We start from the raw sequence: 19,914 nt of genomic DNA, 5'->3' as shown, positions 1-19,914 counted from the left end.
CAGGCTGGTATGAAAGTTGAGGATACAGTGGCATGTAAAAGTTTGGGCACCCCTGGTCAAAATTACTGTTATTGTGAACAGTTAAGCAAGTTGAAGATGAAATGATCTCTAAAAAACCTTAAGCTAATAATGACACATTTCCTTTGCATTTTAGGCAAAATATATATTTTCATCTTTTACATTTTAAAAATTAAAAAACGGAAAATGGGCCTATGCAAAAGTTTGGGCACCCTGCATGGTTAGTACCTAGTAGCACCCCCTTTGAAAGTATCACAGCTTGTAAATGCTTTTTGTAGCCAGACAAGAGTCTTTCAATTCTTGTTTGAGGGATTTTCATCCATTCTTTCTTGGAAAATTCTTCCAGTTCTGTGAGATTCCTGGGTAGTCTTGCATGCACTGCTATTTTGAGGTCTAGCCACAGATTTTCAATGATGTTCAGATCAGGGGACTGTGAGGACCAATGTAAAACCTTCAGCTTGCGCCTTTTGAGGTAGTCTTTGTGGATTTTGACGTGTGTTTAGGATCATTATCTGTTTGTAGAAGCCATCCTCTTTTCAACTTCAGCTTTTTTACAGATCGTGTTATGTTTGAATCAAGAATTTGTTGAAATTTCATTGAATCCATTCTTCCCTCTACCCATGAAATGTTTCCCGTGCCATTGGCTGCAACACCACCCCAAAGCATGATTGATTCAAGCTTAATTGTTGGCGAGATGTTCTTTTTCTGAAATTCTGTGCACTTTTTTCTTCACACATACCTTTGATCATTGTGGCCAAACAGTTGCATTTTAACCTCATCGGTCCACAATACTTGTTTTCAAAACGCATCAGGCTTGTTTAGATATTCTTTTGCATACTTCTGACCCTGAATTTTATGGTGAGGATGCAGGAGAGGTTTTCCTCTGATGACTCTTCCATGAAGGCCATATTTGTGCAGGTGTCTCTGAAATTTTGCTTGGTCTTCCAGGCCTTATCTTGACCTCCACTGTTCCTGTTAACTGCCATTTCTTAATTACTTGAAAACTCTTTGCTATCTTCCTATAGCCTTCTCCTGATTTGTGGGCCTCCACCATTTTTGTTTTCAGAGTGCTAAGCAGCGGCTTCGAAGAACCCATGGCTGCTGTTTTTTGGCACAAGGTTAGGGGAGGCTGGGTTTTTGTAAAGCTGGGAAATTTTCATCACCTGGCCTTTCCTAACGATGATAGTGAACAAGCCGTGACACTAACGGGCTAATTAAGGTCTGAAACCTTGGTCAAAGTTATCTGAGCACACAAATCTCCAAAGGTGCCAAAAGTTTTGCATCGGCCCATTTTTAAAAAATGCCAATATATATATATATATATATATATATATATATATATATATATATATATATATATATATATATATATATATATATATATATATATATATATATATATATATATATATATATATATATATATATATATATGTGGCACCCCAGGGTTCTGGTTACCACAGTAATAGCAATATTACGTCTGTGAGCAGGTGGGAGGTCTCCTGGTCAGGAATCCTAAGCATGCCACACCTCCTGCCCAGTCCTGGGAGGGGAAGAACTTCCCCTATATAAACTGGGGCTGAGGTGGGGTTAGAAAAGAACATAGACAGAGACAGAGACACAGTCTGGTCTGGTGTAGAGCAGTTGCAGGGAAAGTGACAACAGGAGCCCTGTAGGAGCAGGAGTGAGTGCCAGAGGCTGGAAGCTAGATAGCTCGCCTTGGCTGAGGAGATCTCACCGGACACGGAGTCCGAGGCTGTGGGGACTGTTCCATACCCAGCAGCACAAACCGACCGGCAGGGGATTTCAGGTCCTCTGGCCAAGAAACCCGAAGGCACGGTCACACGCAAGGGACCAGCACCGCCATCGTGGAGCGGAGGCTACCAGAAGGCCCCGAGTCACCGGCCATACGGGTGAGCACCACACGGTACACTCAGGGACGTGGGCTACTTTTACCCGCTTCTAGCAAGGTAGCCAAGAAGAGTACAGTTAGTTGGGGAGGCCTACAACTCCGCCTGGCCAGGGGAGATCCTGTCTGCTCACGGACTGACCAGACCCCGACCGCTAGCCAGTACTCCCGGGAGGGTCTATCTTTGTCACCAGTAAAGACCCTGAACTACACCGCACCGTCTCTGAGTGGTTCCTGGTGCCTGCGTGCAATTCTACCATCCCCATCATCCACGTCCGCTGCCCTGAGGCCATACCCCTCCCGTTGGGGGTTATACTATCCACGCTGCACAACCGTACCACCGGCCTCAGCGGTCTGCCCTGCAGCGGCGGTTTCGTAACCGCATTCAACGGGTGGCGTAGTCGAACAATATCACATCTGCCACTAAAAACATCGCCACTTAGTTTGACACCCTGGGCACGGACCGGGTCACCGCCACGAGGACTACCACCCCCAACAGATCCGGCTCCGGGTATTCCCCAAACATGGCCCAGGGGGCGCGTCATATATATATATATATATATATATTTGCCTAAAATGCAAAGGAAATGTGTCAACTTTAACTTTAGGCCTTTTAGAGATCATTTCATCTTCAACTTGCTTAAGTGTTCACAATAACAGTAATTGTGTGCCCAAACTTTTACATGCCACTGTAATTCAATAAATGGGACTCACTTAAATTAATCTTCTAGCCTGGATCACCTTCCTCCTCTTTGTTGTTAGAGCTCATGGGGTAGTTGGAACCAGAGCTGCCAGATGCTGTGCCATATTTCTGAGCATGCATCGAAAAAAAAAATCAGTAAATCTCTTTGAAGCTGTATTAGATGTACAGTGTCCATTTTAGGACATGATCAGATATCAAAATCAAACATCAGAATGATGAGGCTAAATACCCTGTTTGAGAACTGATTTTGATAAGCGATTCTGACAAGTGATTCTGGCAAGTGATTTTGATGAATGATTTTGACGAGTGATTTTGACGAGTGATTTTGACGAGTGATTTTGACGAGTGATTTTGACGGGTGATTTTGACGGGTGATTTTGACGAGTGATTTTGACGAGTGATTCTGACGAGTGATTCTGACGAGTGATTCTGACGAGTGATTCTGACGAGCGATTCTGACGAGCGATTCTGACAAGCGATTCTGACGAGCGATTCTGACGAGCGATTCTGACGAGCGATTCTGACAAGTGACTTTTACAACTGTAATAATAATTTAAAAAAAAAGTAACTGTTTCTGATGGGACTTGAATCCAAAATTCTGTGTCCTAAAACCAGTAATTTACCATGCAAATAGACAGCGTGTCTGAAACTCTTAATACATCAGGATGACAATCAGAGTGTCAGATATTAAAAGTAAAACACCCTTGTAGTTTGTGTGCTAAATAGGCATAATAAAGAAAAAAAATTCTTATTCCTATTAGGATTTGAACGCTTACCACTGCAGTTTCAGAGACTGATGCCTTACCATTGCGCTATCCAGTCAAGTGATACCAACTGATAGCTTTTCTTGTCTTATGAGATCAACCATGAAAATACTCATGGTGACTAAAAGTCATTGTGATTCTGATTCTGATGTTTGAAGAAAGTCACACATCAGACTCACACATCAAAATCAAACATCATTTGAATTTGGCTTGCTTGCAGTCTGTACATAAGTCCCAATGAGTTTTAGACAAGTTTGCACTGAAAATCATATAACCAAGTAGAACTCCTAGGCTATACAACTGTGTTTATAGCTCAGTGGTTAGAGCACTGGCGTTAGGATGCAGAATTTTGGGTTCAAGTCCCATCAGCGAACAGTTCCTTTTTTTAAAATTATTATTACAGTTGTAAAAGTCACTCGTCAAAGTCACTCGTCAGAATCACTCGTCAGAATCATTTGTCAGAATCACTTGTCAGAATCACTCATCAAAATCACTCGTCAGAATCACTTGTCAGAATCACTCATCAAAATCACTTGTCAGAATCACTCGTCAGAATCACTTGTCAAAATCATTTGCCAGAATCACTTGTCGGAATCACTCATTAAAATCACTCGTCAAAATCACTTGTCAGAATCACTCATCAAAATCACTCGTCAAAATCACTTGTCAGAATCACTTGTCAGAATCACTCATCAAAATCACTCGTCAGAATCACTTGTCAGAATCACTCATCAAAATCACTCGTCAGAATCATTTGTTAAAATCACTTGTCAGAATCACTCATCAAAATCACTCGTCAAAATCACTTATCAGAATCACTTGTCAGAATCATTTGTGAAAATCATTTGTCAAAATCACTCGTCAAAATCACTTGTCAGAATCATTTGTCAGAATCACTTGTCAGAATCACTCATCAAAATCACTCGTCAGAATCACTTGTCAGAATCACTCATCAAAATCACTTGTCAGAATCACTCGTCAGAATCACTTGTCAAAATCATTTGCCAGAATCACTTGTCGGAATCACTCATTAAAATCACTCGTCAAAATCACTTGTCAGAATCACTCATCAAAATCACTCGTCAAAATCACTTGTCAGAATCACTTGTCAGAATCACTCATCAAAATCACTCGTCAGAATCACTTGTCAGAATCACTCATCAAAATCACTCGTCAGAATCATTTGTTAAAATCACTTGTCAGAATCACTCATCAAAATCACTCGTCAAAATCACTTATCAGAATCACTTGTCAGAATCATTTGTGAAAATCATTTGTCAAAATCACTCGTCAAAATCACTTGTCAGAATCACTCATCAAAATCACTTGTTAAAATCACTTATCAAAATCAGTTCTCAGACAGGGTATTTAGCCTCAAACTGACATCATTCTGATGTTTGATTTTGATATCTGATCATGTCCTAAAATGGACACTGTGTAGATGATTGCTTGCGGATTATCATAGTATTGTGATGTTTCTTCTTATTTTTGTTCCGCACTGTCCACCTGCACCTTCACAGCTTGTGTATGACCTGTCATTTCCCTTTTCCTGCTTTTTTAACTCTCACATTTCTAACTCTCTTTTTAACAGGCAGGGTCAGTGCTAGGGGAACAAACTGGTCACTTGTCCAGGGCCCCTATCCATAAAGGGGACAAACAGAGGATATACAGCATTACTTATAGTTTATGCTGTGCATCCTCCATGGTTCCGGAAGGTCTCTCTCAGCTTCCAGTCAGTGTGGGGTCAAAAGCTAAGAGGGTGGGAGGGGCCCGGGGTCACAGCATAGCCATGCGCAAACAGAACAGGAAATAGCCTTCTGTTCTGTTGGTACTGTGTCCACCTCCTCTTCATGATGTCTACATCTGATAATCCTGAACCCCTCCATGACTGTTTTGGGACCACAAGCAGGAAGCAGTGAAGACAGACCTGGCAAGTGAGGAGTGAGCAGATCTAAAAAAGAGGTTAGCTGTATTCATAAGTGTGTGCATACATGTGTGTGTTTGTATATATACAGTATATATAATCTCTGACATACAGTAGCATTCCAGAATGGAAGTGGAGCACTCAGGTGCAGCAGCATTGCTGTGACATGAAGTCATGAGTGATAAATCGTAAAATCACATGAAGTTGCATGTAAAAATAGGCAGACGGATATGATTCTTCATAGTTTAAGACAGATTATAGACTAATAAGGATTTTTATCTTCCCAGAGTACCCCTTTGAAATAATTTATAGTGCTGATTTCCTGATATAGGTCAGAGGAGCCTTTTGGTCACATCAGGCTCCCGGACAAGTGTATTTGCCAATAGCAATAAAATTAGAGTTCAGATTTTTGTTTCCATAAAGCTTTCATTTCCTTTTCACTATTTCAATCAATGTCAACCACTATCTTTACTAGCTATTCCTCTCTCTTAAATCCCAACTCAGGGGCTGCAGAAGGAATGCAGATGTACACAAGAAACAGGTCATGACCAAGGAGGAGGGAATGAGAATGTTACAGACTCTCTTGAGAAACAACATGCTTAATAGGTACAAGTGTTTTTGCAAAAGGCAACATCTTGACAGGGTTAGATAGTTGGCATCAACAACTGCAATGGGTTTGCACTGGTAACACTTTATGTTGGTGACATGCCCCCTGGGCCGTGGGGTACTCGGCAGCCGGGCCTCTATGGATGCTGGTGGGGGATATCACGGTGGCTGGCCCGGTCCGTGACCCAGGGCGGTCAATAAAAAGGGGGTTTTTCTATTTATAGGGGATTTATAAAGTTTGTGACGCCACCTGTGGAATGCAGCCAAAGGGAGCCGCCGCTGCGGAGCAGTCCTCTGGAGCTGATGTTACTGCAGCAGGGATGGTGTGGCTCTCCACAGGAAGAGCTAGCTCCAGGGCAGTGTACATATTGTTGGTTGTGCTGGGCGTTGTAGTGCAGGGGCAAAGATGGCGCAGCTGAAATAATGGACGGAGGCAGTGCGGTGCAGTCATCCGAGTCTTTACTCACAGTTCTCATGTACATTCCACTGATACACTGCGCGGGTGCCAGCCTCCCACGTCGCGCTGTGTTCACCAGACCGGGGTTCAGCTCTTCCTCAGGTAGGTTAGGAGCACCTGACGGAACCCCGCTTTCTTATGTTCCTCTTTAGACCGACTTCACGCTGGGTCTTCTCCCTCCTGCCCTGCGCTTCCCCACTCACAGTCCCGCTCGGGTGCTCTGAAGTCCCTCCTGTCAAACTGGAGTTCCCGGACCTGCTTGACCCTCGCAGTGACTAGCGTGAGGCTTCAGCAACTGTGAACTATAAAAGCCAGAAGCCTCCAGTTTTTCCAGCCGAGACCAGGAGTAACACGGCTGGTCTAGGGGCCGGTCCCCTTCTTGCGGCCTGATCCCTCTGTCTTCTGACAGATTCGGGGTGTACGGGTGCCGTCCTGCACTCGCCGTACCCCCTGGGAACCCTTTACTAGAACGGAGCCTTCCTCCTCTGCTTCCCTCCTGGGCCTCTAGTCCTAGGCCCCACTTGTGGGGCAGAGCTCCTAAGGAGACTCTGCTCCCAGACTGTCTTCACTCACTGTGCTCTACTGCACTGTCCCCACTAACCTAAGATGGCTTCCCTTTATATATCTCCTGTAAAAGTGCTCCCCTAAACTGCTTCCTCCACCCACACCCACTACTGGTTCCCCCCTACCTCTGGGTTCCCCCCACTCCAGCCAGGGACAGGGCTCAGCGGGAAACACATTGCATCTTGCCCTTCCAGCCAGCCTGGAGTAGTGTAGTGTTGGATGCAGGTGTTGGGGTTCCAGGCAGCACTCCTTCCTTACCTGAGAGAAGGAGATACCGCTCCTCTGGGTGAGATGCAGTACTTCTGTGGTGACTGAACCCTCAGGGGCGCCACACTCCCCCCTGGTAAAACACAGGACGTCCGCGGGCAGGAACTGAGCAAAACACGGTATATTAGACATGCAGTTTTTAGAATGCATTCACATATAAGACTATGACACAAACATTTCTTCCCTTTATGGGAGGCACTTCTCTTTAACGTTACAGGTTATTATTACAAACACTTTTCACTGGCATATATACATCTTCATGTAAAACATTTCCAAACATCTTGCAGTAAGATCCCAAGCAGGGTGTCCATCTTACTGGTAAAAGAGTGCAAAGGTAGCAGCATGAGGGACCTGTCCGCAAACCCTCAACGTAGGCCCTGGGCGTGGCTGCAGGGCATAAGTGATCCTGGTGCTGGACCACGTCTTCCGCCATGCCAAACGGGTTTTTCTTCTGAGGTCACTTGATTGCACTTATAAAACCAATAGGAAGCACTTTAAGAAGTGCAGAACTATGTACAATATCAGTTTTTGGCTGTTCACAGTCCTCAGCCTAAAGTCTGTATACCCTGATGGGTAATTATGAAAACACATTTAAATCCAACATTATTTTAACTCCTATACCCTTACAGGTGACTATATACACAATGTTCAGTCCCACTTACTGCACTTAGTAATGGGGTCCCCTCCGGGGGTACTTTTGGTTTTTGCTGGACCCAGCCGGGTCATCAGCCAAGAAATGCGGGGGGGTGTCCTCTCCTTCCTCAATCACGCGGTACACCTTGAGGGCATACCACCCACGTTCCACGTGGTGTCGGGTGTAGGTGACACGGTCACCGGGGTACAAGTTCCGGTCGGGATGGCCCTGTTCCAGGTGGGGCTTGACATCCCGCCGATTTACAAAAATGTCTCTATCGATTTGGGGAAGCCATTTTGCTCTGGGGATGTACGGCAGGGCCATGGTCATGACTGGAATCGCGACCCCTGCTGGTGGGGCGGCAGCTCCGGCCGGAGCAGCGCCGGGCGCAAGTTGGGCATCAGGAGCGTTAACCGATGCTCCGGCGGCTTGCTGGTCGTCGGCCATGGTTGCGCCCCCCCTAGTAAACTGTAGCCTACCTTCTTTACTTGGATCGGGTAGGCCACAGCTCCGCAGGCGGCGATCTCCTTCCAGGACCTTGCGTCTCCCTCGTGGCTGACGTCAAAGCGTGCGCTTGACAACGGTCTCCTTCTAGGACCTGACGCTTCCTGGTTCGGCGTCAAGACGTAAGGCGGGGCCTGGGCTTCGCGTGCTTCCACCTCTCCAATTCCCGCGGTTACGCCCCTCTTCTTTCCGCGCGGCGACAGGAAAATAGTGGATAATGGCGGGAAACCTGGGGAATGGCGGGAAATCTTCACCACGGTAAGTGTTAGTCTTTTAAGGCGCACAGTACCCGGTGGCAACGGGCACGGAATCCTGTTCGTTGCAACGGGCACGAAATCCTGTTCGTGACGTCAAGGTTGACGCGCCCCCTGGGCCGTGGGGTACTCGGCAGCCGGGCCTCTATGGATGCTGGTGGGGGATATCACGGTGGCTGGCCCGGTCCGTGACCCAGGGCGGTCAATAAAATGGGGGGTTTTCTATTTATAGGGGATTTATAAAGTTTGTGACGCCACCTGTGGAATGCGGCCAAAGGGAGCGGCCGCTGCGGAGCAGTCCTCTTGAGCTGATGTTACTGCAGCAGGGATGGTGTGGCTCTCCACAGAAAGAGCTAGCTCCAGGGCAGTGTAGATATTGTTGGTTGTGCTGAGCGTTGTAGTGCAGGGGCAAAGATGGCGCAGCTGAAATAATGGACGGAGGCAGTGCGGTGCAGTCATCCGAGTCTTTACTCACAGTTCTCATGTACGTTCCACTGATACACTGCGCGGGTGCCAGCCTCCCACGTCGCGCTGCATTCACCAGACCGGGGGTTCAGCTCTTCCTCAGGTAGGTTATGAGCACCTGACGGAACCCCGCTTTCTTATGTTCCTCTCTAGACCGACTTCACGCTGGGTCTTCTTCCTCCTGCCCTGCGCTTCCCCACTCACAGTCCCGCTCGGGTGCTCTGAAGTCCCTCCTGTCAAACTGGAGTTCCCGGACCTGCTTGACCCTCGCGGTGACTAGAATGAGTCTTCAGCAACAGAACTATAAAACCAGAGGCCTCTGGTTTTTCCAGCCGAGACCTGGAGTAACACGGCTGGCCCAGGGGCCGGTCCCCTTTTTGCGGCCTGATCCCTCTGTCTTCTGACAGATTCGGGGCGTACGGGTGCCTTCCTGCACTCACCATACCCCCTGGGAACCCTTTACTAGAACAGAGCCTTCCTCCTCTGCTCCCCTCCTGGGCCTCTAGTCCTAGGCCCCACTTGTGGGGCAGAGCTCCTATGTAGACTCTGCTCCCAGACTGTCTTCACTCACTGTGCTCTACTGCACTGTCCCCACTAACCTAAGATGGCTTCCCTTTATATATCTCCTGTAAAAGTGCTCCCCTAAACTGCTTCCTCCACCCACACCCACTACTGGTTCCCCCCTACCTCTGGGTTCCCCCCACTCCAGCCAGGGACAGGGCTCAGCAGGAAACACATTGGATCTTGCCCTTCCAGCTAGTCTTGAGCAGTGTAGTGTTGGATGCAGGTGTTGGGGTTCCGGGCAGCACTCCTTCCTTACCTGAGAGAAGGAGATACCACCACACCTCTGGGTGAGATGCAGTACCTCTGTGGCGACTGAACCCTCAGGGGCGCCACATTGGCAATCTGCTTAGCAACGTCACCTTAAAGGAGTATTCCTATCTCCAAGATCCTATCTCAATATGTAGCAGATGTAATAATAATAATAATAATTAATAATTAACAATAATAATAATAATATTGGCAAATATCTCCAATTAGAAATGTAGTATAGTTTCTAAGATTCACTATGTCGCTTTCCCTTTGCAGGTAGTGACAGTTAGTTAGTTAGCTGTTAGTTATCGTAACTATGGACACCTAACCTACTGCAATGACCTGCACATTGGGTAAGTGACATAGCGAATCAAAAGAATTATACTACATTTCTAATTTGATAATATTATTATTATTACACCTACTACATATTGGGATAGGATCTTGGAGATGGCAACATCCCTTTAACTCTCTGTGTCACTCTCAATACATCACAACATACTCTTTGTCAGTGCCTGACTCAGCCCCCTCTCTTGGTCGCCTTTTTGACAGTAGCTATGATGTGTCTGTCCGTCTTGCGCACTCATGCAGCCAACTCACAAGTTTTCTTCATACCAGTCCCTTACACTCAGTTGCGATGCCATCAGTCACTACCATATAGACTTTTGTGGTGTGGCTATTCTGCTCACTCCTTGTACTGTAGATAATCTTTGCCTATTTTGTGGACGCACTTATCACTTACACGAATAAATGTTGTTACTCTCCTCTGTGCTGGGTTCTTTGCCCTCTCTCTGCAATGGTTATACTTTGATGCTGCTGGCCAGGTTCCTTTAGTTAGGACAAATTACACAAAAAGCTGTGCATGCTGGGGCTTCCTGCTTCTTTGGGGCCATGGGGTAATAGATCAAAAATTGCAAGTGCTACTCAACCTTGTTAATACCTATCTATGATGCAAACTCTTGCTGCTGGGCTCCATAGCTCTCCTTCAATCTGAAAGCTCACTATCTACATGTGTCTGGCCTCTACTAGTGGGAAACAGGAATCTTATGGTCTCTGAACATTTCCAGGGACGTGGGCACGCATTCTATTTCTGACCCAACACTGGCTTCAACAGCCATTTGGTGCAACAACTCTTAAAGGACACAGTACAACCCTTGCTCCAACTGAGCCACATGTCAGGCCTCAACTGTATATATTTGTCATAGGAATGGAAAAGGTATATCTACATGCAAAAAATTCTCGGAGCCCTGCAGAAACTCTTTTAATTAAAAATGAACCTCAAGACATTTCAGTGGATCTTGTCATTGCCCTTAAAATAATTAATGAATGGCCTGAAGAAACTAATTTTGGAATGAACATTGATGATTGGCTCGGCATGAAGGTAAAACAGGAATATAAAAGAAGTCACTTCTACATGGTGCCCAAACGAGCAGTAATGGGAAATAAAACAAAGAAAGCAGGTAACAGTTTTTTTTCTAAATGTATTATATTACTACAGTATATTGGTAGAAGCTCTGTTTACTGTCAGATTTCCTCACAGATTAGAGATGGGGTCCTATTAATGGGGCATATTGTGATCAGCTTATTGATAAACTAGTGGTTATTTATACAATAGTGAAGTAGCTGAAAACTTTTATTTTCACAGATATATGGCGAATTTCATTTTCAAACATTGAAAAGAAAATAATAACCAAGCATGGAAATGATAAAAACTGTTGTGGAAAGAAAGCGAGTGAAAAAAAGATGTGCTGCAGGTAAGAGGCAAAAATTACACGGCCTAAGTCCTCAAGCCCATGAAATGCAAAGAGCTTGTACTTAGCCAAAGACATATGATGTGATGTTCTAAGGAGCTCGGCAACTCACTATTTTGCTACTCAGAAAAGTGTCAATATAAAATGATTATAGTCTAATATTATGCCACCCACACAGTAATCCTGGGGAATTAAGAGTGGTGTGAAGTTTCCTCGTGATGTGGGCCTCTTCATGTTGTGGCCCACATTCTCTCAAGACCAATATCCGCCTATGATTGCCTCTAAGACGAAAGCGGGACTTATCACTGAAAAGGCTGTCTTGCTCTGCATCGTTATAGCCTTTCAGAGTGATGGCATGAGGTCAATGAAAAGTTCTTCATGAAGGAACATCACACCAGTTCTACTTTCAGGAGGAAAGAGGATGGCATAACATTGAGTAGACAGGCTCCTCTAGTCTTCAATCCAGGTACACTAACAGCTCAGCATTTAATTGATTTGATCATAGAACCAGCAGTATGGTCTTTTCTCCAAAGCAGCCTTCATGGCCGAAATGTGCTACCATGGCCTACAGAATCTCTGGTTCTCTCCCATCAAGCATCTCTGCGACGTCATTGGTCTGAAATTGCAAAAGGAGCTGCCAGCTTTGGACATTTAGTATTAATGAACATTAATTAACATTAATGAATATTTAGTAATAATGAACTTTGTAGAACTCGCCCCCACCATTGCTTTCTGCCTATGCTAATCTGAGAGCAGGTGTGGTGCCCCTGAGGGTTCAGTCGCCACAGACGTACTGCACCTCACCCAGAGGTGTAGCATCTCCTTCTCTCAGGTAAGGATGGAGTACTGCCCGGGACCCCAACACCTACACTCAACACTACACTACTCCAGGCCGGCTGGAAGAGCATTATGCACTTCTTCTGCTGACCCGTCCCTGGCTGGAGTGGGGGGAACCAAAAGTGAGGGGGAGCCAAGTAGCGGGTGTGGGTGGAGGATGCAGACCAGGGGAGCACTTAAAGAATATATATAAAAAGAGAAGCCATCTTAGAGAGTGTGTTCAGTCAGTAAGAGAGAGTGTGAGGATGAAGGGAGCAGAGGCTCTTCAGGAGCTCTGCTCGGGAGGCAGGCTTGGCCTGTCATGCCCAAGACGGAGAGAGGAGTGGGAGCAAGGGAGGAAGGCTCCAGGAACTGAGGGGATCCCAGGGGGTACGGTGAGTGCAGGACGGCACCCTTATGCCTGAATCTGCCAGGCGTCAGAGGGATCAGGCCGCAAGAAGGGAACCAGTCCCTGGACTAGCCGAGTTACTTTAAGTCTCAGCTAGAAAACCGGAGGCTTCTGCACTTTCAAGGTGCAGTTGCCACATCCGCACCTAAGCCGCCGAAAAGGGCACCAAGCCAGGTCCAGGAGCTTCAAGTTGCCCAGAGGGATCTCAAGGTACCCCATCGGGACTTTGTGTGGCGGGACGCAGGGCAGGAGGGAGAGACCCAGCACGGGAAGTCGGCTAAGGAAGGAACATACAGAGAGGGGTCCCGTTAAGTGCTCTTGAGATACTTGAGGGAGTGCTGAACCCCTGCCTGGTGAACGCAGCGCGACGTGGGAGATTGTCAGCTGTATAGTGCTACCTGAGGAACCTAAAGAACTGTGAGTAAACTCGGATGACTGCACCCCACTGTTTCTGCCAGTTATTTCTACTACGCTATCGCTCCTGCACTACAGCGCCCAGCATCACCATCTGCACCTACACTGCCCTGGAGCTGTGCTCTGCCTGTGGAGAGCCGCACCAACCCAGCTGCCCTAACACCTGCTCCAGAGGTCTGCAGCAGCGCCGGTACCCATTACCGGGAACCACAGGTGGCGTCACGAGACAAAACTGTTATTCATCCCATCAAGTAGCAAACCCCCTTTTAAAGAGTGACCTCAGGGTACAGGCCCGGGAGCCGACTGCCGTGACATCCCAAGAAGGTAAAGGCCCGGGTACCGAGTCCCCCATATCCCCCTGGGCGAGTCACAGGATAATGCAGAGACAGAGACCATGACTTCACGTACTGGGCTGCTTGCTGTAGTCTTGATAAAATCACTGTTTTCTAAGTGGGAGATTTTTACTAGAGGACAAGTAAATCCGAAGCCACTTAGTTTTTCATATTCATGAGCTCAGCATAACCCCACCCCCACCACTGAGTGGCAGTTTTCTGCTTCTTCACAACATACACAGAAAGCTGGCAATCAGTAGGCGGGGTATACAGAGTATCAGTAGGCAGGGTATATAGAGCTCAGCATTCAGAAAACTGGTAGATCTACAGTAGAAAAAAACAGTGATTTTATAAAAAATTACAGCACACAGCCCAGTAAGTGATACATCGCTGGAATCAGGGATTTGTCCATACTTCATGCTGCTGTCAGATAGCACAGCACAAATCTGATGACAGAATCCCTTTAACCACTACAGTAAGTACTATAAAATAAAATAAAAAGGCTAAATTGTTTTTTTTTCCACATTACGCCGCACACAAAGTAAAATGAATGCAATCAAAAAGTCATATGTAAATAAAAATGAGATTACTGAAAACATCATCTTGTCCTGCAGAAAAAAGGTCACATTCAGCTCTGTCAGTGGAATAAAAAGGTAAAGCTCTCAGAACGTGGCACTGTATAAACTTTTTTCCCTACAAAATTGTGTGCCCAAACAATGCTATATGGACACATATGGGGTGCTGTCACATTTGGGAAAAACTGCATGAGAAATCATAACGTCCTTTTTTTACTTATTACCCCTTGTGAAAATAAAATGTTTTAGCTCTAGATTTTTTTATTTTAAAAAATGTATATTTTTTCCTCACGGCCCAATGTTTTGAAATTCTGTGGATATAGTTTGAAAAATGTGTTTACTTTCGGGGGTGGGGGCTGGGTTTTGCTGTTTTGGAACCATTCCAGCAAAATCTGCATTCCAAAATGGCGCTCCTTGCCTTTTGAGCTTTGCAGTGTGCACAACCAATGGTTTCTGACCACATGTTGGGGATTTACATACTCAGGACAAATTGTTTTTCAAATTGTGGGGTCCATTTCCTCCTATTACCACATGTAAAAGTAGAAATTTTGAGGCTAAAACATTTTAGTGGTAAAAAAAACATAAATTTTGTTTGATTTTTTTTTCACATGTGACATGGAGTCCAGAATCTACTCCAGCGCTCCTTCCCTTCCGAGCCCTGCCATGTGTCCAAATAGAAGTTTTTGATCACCTATTGTGTAATGGTGTACTTATAAAAAATAGCACAACAAGTTTTAGCTTCCATTTTCTTATTTTACCCTTGTGAGAATTAAACAAATTGTCTAAAAGCAACATTTCATAAAAAAAAATTAAATTTATCATTTTTTCCTTATTCTTTATGTTAATTCCTATGAAGCTCATTATGGGTTAACAAACTTCTTAAATGCAGTTTTGAATACCTTGCTGGAGCAATTTTTGAAATGGGTTCTTGTTTGGGGGTGTTTTGACATATAGGCCCTTCAAAGTTACTTTAAACATGAAGTGGTCCCTAATAAAACAGGTTTTGTAAATTTCTTTAAAAAAAATGAAAACTTACTGCTAAAATTTAAGCCTTATAACATTCTAACAAAAAGCAGATTTGAAAAATGAGGTAAAATAGACATATGGCAAATGTTACTTATTAACTATTGTATGGTATGACTATTTGTTTTAAAGAGAACCTGTCACCAGGTTTGCCCCATATGAGATATAGCCCCACCTTTCAGCCCTCATATACAGCATTCTAATATGCTGTATATATGCCCCCGATCCGGCCTGCAACAAAAGAAAAACACCTTTTTATTATACTCATCTGCGGGGCGGTCGAGTCCTATGGGTGTCGCTGGTCCTGGTCCGGCACCTCCCCTTCATCTTTGTATCATGTCCCCATTCTGTGCTTTGTGTGGATGATGCATGCTACGTCATCCACACAGTGTTCCTCGCAGGCGTACTTCTCTTCCATGACAAGGGCAGAGTAAAATACTGCAGTGCGCATGTGCCGGGGCTCTTTGACCGTTCCCAGTGCATTTGCACTGCTATCTTCGTATAGCCTTCTCCTGCTTTGTGGGCCTCCACCATTTTCATTTTCAGAGTGCTAGGCAGCTGCTTAGAAGAACCCATGACTGCTGTTTTTTGGCACAAAGGTACAGGAGGCTCGGTTATTATAAAGCTGGGAAATTTGCATCACCTGGCCTTTCCTAACGATGATAGTGAACAAGCCATAACCCTAACAGGCTAATTAAGGTCTGAAACCTTGGTCAAAGTTTTCTGAGCACACAAATCTCCAAGGGTGCCCAAACTTTTTCATCGGCCCATTTTCCTTTTTGTAATTTTTAAAATGAAAAAAAATGACATATATATACATATATATATATATATAAAGTGTGAAACAACTGAAAATATGTCTTATATTCTAGGTTCTTCCAAGTAGCCACCTTTTGCTTTGATGACTGCTTTGCACACTCTTGGCATTCTCTTGATGAGCTTCAAGAGGTAGTCACCGGAAATGGTTTTCACTTCACAGGTGTGCCCTGTCAGGTTTAATAAGTGGGATTTCTTGCCTTATAAATGGGGTTGGGACCATCAGTTGTGTTGTGCAGAAGTCTGGTGGATACACAGCTGATAGTCCTACTGAATAGACTGTTAGAATTTGTATTATGGCAAGAAAAAAGCAACTAAGTAAAGAAAAACGAGTGGCCATCATTACTTTAAGAAATGAAGGTCAGTCAGGCCGAAAAATTGGGAAAACTTTGAAAGTGTCCCCAAGTGCAGTTGCAAAAACCATCAAGCGCTTCAAAGAAACTGGCTCACATGAGGACCGCCCCAGGAAAGGAAGAGCAAGAGTCACCTCTGCTTCTGAGGATAAGTTTATCCGAGTCACCAGCCTCAGAAATCGCAGGGTAACAGCAGCTCAGATTAGAGACCAGGTCAATGCCACATAGAGTTCTAGCAGCAGACACATCTCTACAACAACTGTTAAGAGGAGACTTTGTGCAGCAGGCCTTCATGGTAAAATAGCTGCTAGGAAACCACTGCTAAGGACAGGCAACAAGCAGAAGAGACTTGTTTGGGCTAAAGAACACAAGGAATGGACATTAGACCAGTGGAAATCTGTGCTTTGGTCTGATGAGTCCAAATTTGAGATCCTTGGCTCCAACCACCGTGTCTTTGTGCGACGCAGAAAAGGTGAACGGATGGACTCTACATGCCTGGTTCCCACCGTGAAGCATGGAGGAGGAGGGGTGATGGTGTGGGGGTGCTTTGCTGGTGACACTGTTGGGGATTTATTCAAAATTGAAGGCATACTGAACCAGCATGGCTACCACAGCATCTTGCAGCGGCATGCTATTCCATCCGGTTTGCGTTTAGTTGGACCATCATTTATTTTTCAACAGGACAATGACCCCAAACACACCTCCAGGCTGTGTAAGGGATATTTGACCAAGAAGGAAAGTGATGGGGTGCTACGCCAGATGACCTGGCCTCCACAGTCACCAGACCTGAACCCAATTGAGATGGTTTGGGGTGAGCTGGACCGCAGAGTGAAGGCATAAGGGCCAACAAGTGCTAAGCATCTCTGGGAACTCCTTCAAGATTGTTGGAAGACCATTTCTGGTGACAACCTCTTGAAGCGCATCAAGCAGTCATCAAAGCAAAAGGTGGCTACTTTGAAGAACCTAGAATATAAGATATATTTTCAGTTGTTTCACACTTTTTTGTTAAGTATATAATTCCACATGTGTTAATTCATAGCTTTGATGCCTTCAGTGTGAATGTACAATTTTCATAGTCAAGAAAATACAGAAACATCTTTAAATGAGAAGTTGTGTCCAAACTTTTGGTCTGTACTGTATATATATATATATATATATATATATATATATATATATATATATATATATATATATATATATATATATATATATATATATATATTTTTTTTTGCCTAAAATACAAAGGAAATGTGTTATCTTTAACTTTAGGCCTTTAAGAGATCATTTCATCTTCAACTTGCTTAACTGTTCACAATAACAATAATTTTGACCAGGGGTGCCCAAACTTTTACATGCCACTGTACTGGAAGCATTATCTGCCTCCCAACCGACCACGTGTTTGCAATGTTTTGACTTCAAGAGTGGTGTCACGCGCCCCCATGCAAAGTGGGACAGGAGGCTAGATTTCGTGGATGAGCATGTTTGTTGTGCTCCCACAGCAGGCACAGATTCACCTGGCCCACAGCCTCGGCCTCTGCGTGAACCATCAGCAGCACGTCCACTTCCTCGTCCCTTACCACACGCCTTGCGCATTTTAAATTAGGTATATAATATATGTCTAAAAAATTTCCGGTATAAATGGGAAAAAGAAAATATTTAGCCCTGAAAAGGACTTGTGTTTTTAGGTTGCAGCAGCAGTATACTTATAGAAGAACTGTAAGGCGATAAATCCTGTCTATATGCCTCTAATCAAAACTATCCCTCCTCCACCAGCTATCCTTACACTGAATGCAGGTAACATCGGTTTTACTAGAGAAAGGACAGTATGTAGCCCTGAAAAGGACTTTTGTTTTAATGGGGCAGCAGCGGTATACAAGTACTGCAATAGTAATATTTAACACTGCCTATATTCTTGCTCTAAAATAATCTCTCCCTCCTATAACAACTCTCCATGAACTGCTTCCAGAGGGGGGTGTGCCAAGAATCCCGTCACTGGGTCTTATATAAGACCCGAAGACTCGTAGTGGCGGGCAAATCACAGTAATGCCAGTAGCCAATATGGCTACAACGTTATCGTGTATGGCAGGCAATCCCCGCATGTTTATTGGCTCTCTAATAGATGCAAAACATGCAGGACGGGGACTTGAGCACGGAGTAACGAGCATACCCGAGCACCCCGATGCTCGATTAAAGTATTGAGCAGTGGCGAGCTCGCTCGCTCATCACTACTTTTAAACCTGTGCATATGGAAAAGACTTAACAAGGCTACCTATATCAGGAAGCTGAATGACACAAATAATATTCATCCAATAGGTGGCACTAGAGTTTACATAGCACCCATAGACACTTTCAGAATTACACTCCTATAGGATCACTGTGAAAAGATAAAACAGCCCCTGAAAAAATGTATAGATTCTTGCATAACCAGAATTGTCAGGAAAATGTGTACTCCCACCATTGTAATTTCCTACAGTAGTAGACCTCATGTAAATAAGTGTATTGTATCCATGTTTAACTGTTCCCATATATTATACAGACGCTGTACTTCTGCTAAACTAATCTTAAATATCACCTTTGGGACAATACTGCATAGGGCAATGTTTTGTGTCTTTGGAATGTGGCAGAAGAGCTATATTCTGATAACTAAATGTAAAGATGGCATTTAGATTTCTATTAGATCCAAAGTTGAATCTAGAATTATTTAATAATGGTTATATTTTTGTTAATCCACAGAAAACAGTGTCTAAAATTGTTAAAGTACCTACTGGAACTACTGAAAACAAATGGAGAGCAAAGAAAAATGAATCAGTTCTGCTCATACCATGCCAAGACCGCATTACTGCATTTCTGTGTGAAACATCCAAAAGATGAAGACTGGAAATTTAAGGAGTTGGAATTACATTTTAATAAATACGTTGATTTTTTCCTGGACTGTCTTAGTAGGTACACTCTGTACAACTTTTTTATTCCTGCTCATAATCTTTTCAGTGAAGAATTTGTAGACAAATCAAACTGTGACTATCTTTACGAGGAAATAAGATACCAAAAATTAAATAACTACCCTATTTTTTATGAATAGAGCCTATTTCTTTATATTTTTACGTATATCCAAACTGCTTATGATATGCACATATAATATAACTTTAAAAGTAAGTTGTTAACCCTTCTGTTTCCTCATTACTCTGTATTTCTGTAATATAGAAAGTATTAATGACATATGAAGTAAAGAAATTGTGACTTAAGTGATAAAAACTATTGTATATTTTTACTAGGTGATATGTTGCATTATTGTTTGTATTTTTTCTTATAAATACTTTTTTTATGAAACCAGAGTAGAAAACAAGGTTCTAAATGGTGATGTAAAAGGGTAGAGGTCCTGGCCATACTGGATGTCACTAACCTTTTGTAGTATATCTCGGGCATAAACTGTCTCGCCAATAAAACAACAGACAACAATAATAATCTTTTATTTATATAGCGCTAACATATTCCGCAGCGCTTTACAATTCAGACAATTTACAGACATTATGGGCACTGTCCCCA

General features: G+C 44.1%; 1 protein-coding gene across 2 annotated transcripts in view; it reads left to right on the top strand.

Moving 5' to 3' along the window:
- LOC141258140 (cyclic GMP-AMP synthase-like) overlaps nucleotides 1-19,466 on the top strand; it is a 145,216-nt gene extending 125,750 nt beyond the window's left edge. Inside the window, exons 3-5 of one of the 2 annotated variants that reach the window (XM_073673145.1) lie at nucleotides 11,088-11,342; nucleotides 11,528-11,636; nucleotides 19,105-19,465. In XM_073673145.1, coding sequence (XP_073529246.1) covers nucleotides 11,088-11,342; nucleotides 11,528-11,636; nucleotides 19,105-19,450 — 710 coding nt within the window. In that variant the 3' untranslated portion in view covers nucleotides 19,451-19,465. Of the gene's footprint in view, nucleotides 1-11,087; nucleotides 11,343-11,527; nucleotides 11,637-19,104 lie in introns of both variants that reach the window. The other variant, XM_073673147.1, reaches the window with a different exon arrangement.
- The last annotated feature ends 448 nt before the right edge of the window (nucleotides 19,467-19,914 follow it).

This window comes from Phyllobates terribilis, unplaced genomic scaffold (assembly GCF_046119375.1).
Source record: "Phyllobates terribilis strain yellow unplaced genomic scaffold, ASM4611937v1 Scaffold_3__8_contigs__length_932513732, whole genome shotgun sequence".
Lineage (NCBI taxonomy): Eukaryota > Metazoa > Chordata > Amphibia > Anura > Dendrobatidae > Phyllobates > Phyllobates terribilis.
This window is presented reverse-complemented; position numbering and strand designations above follow the sequence as displayed.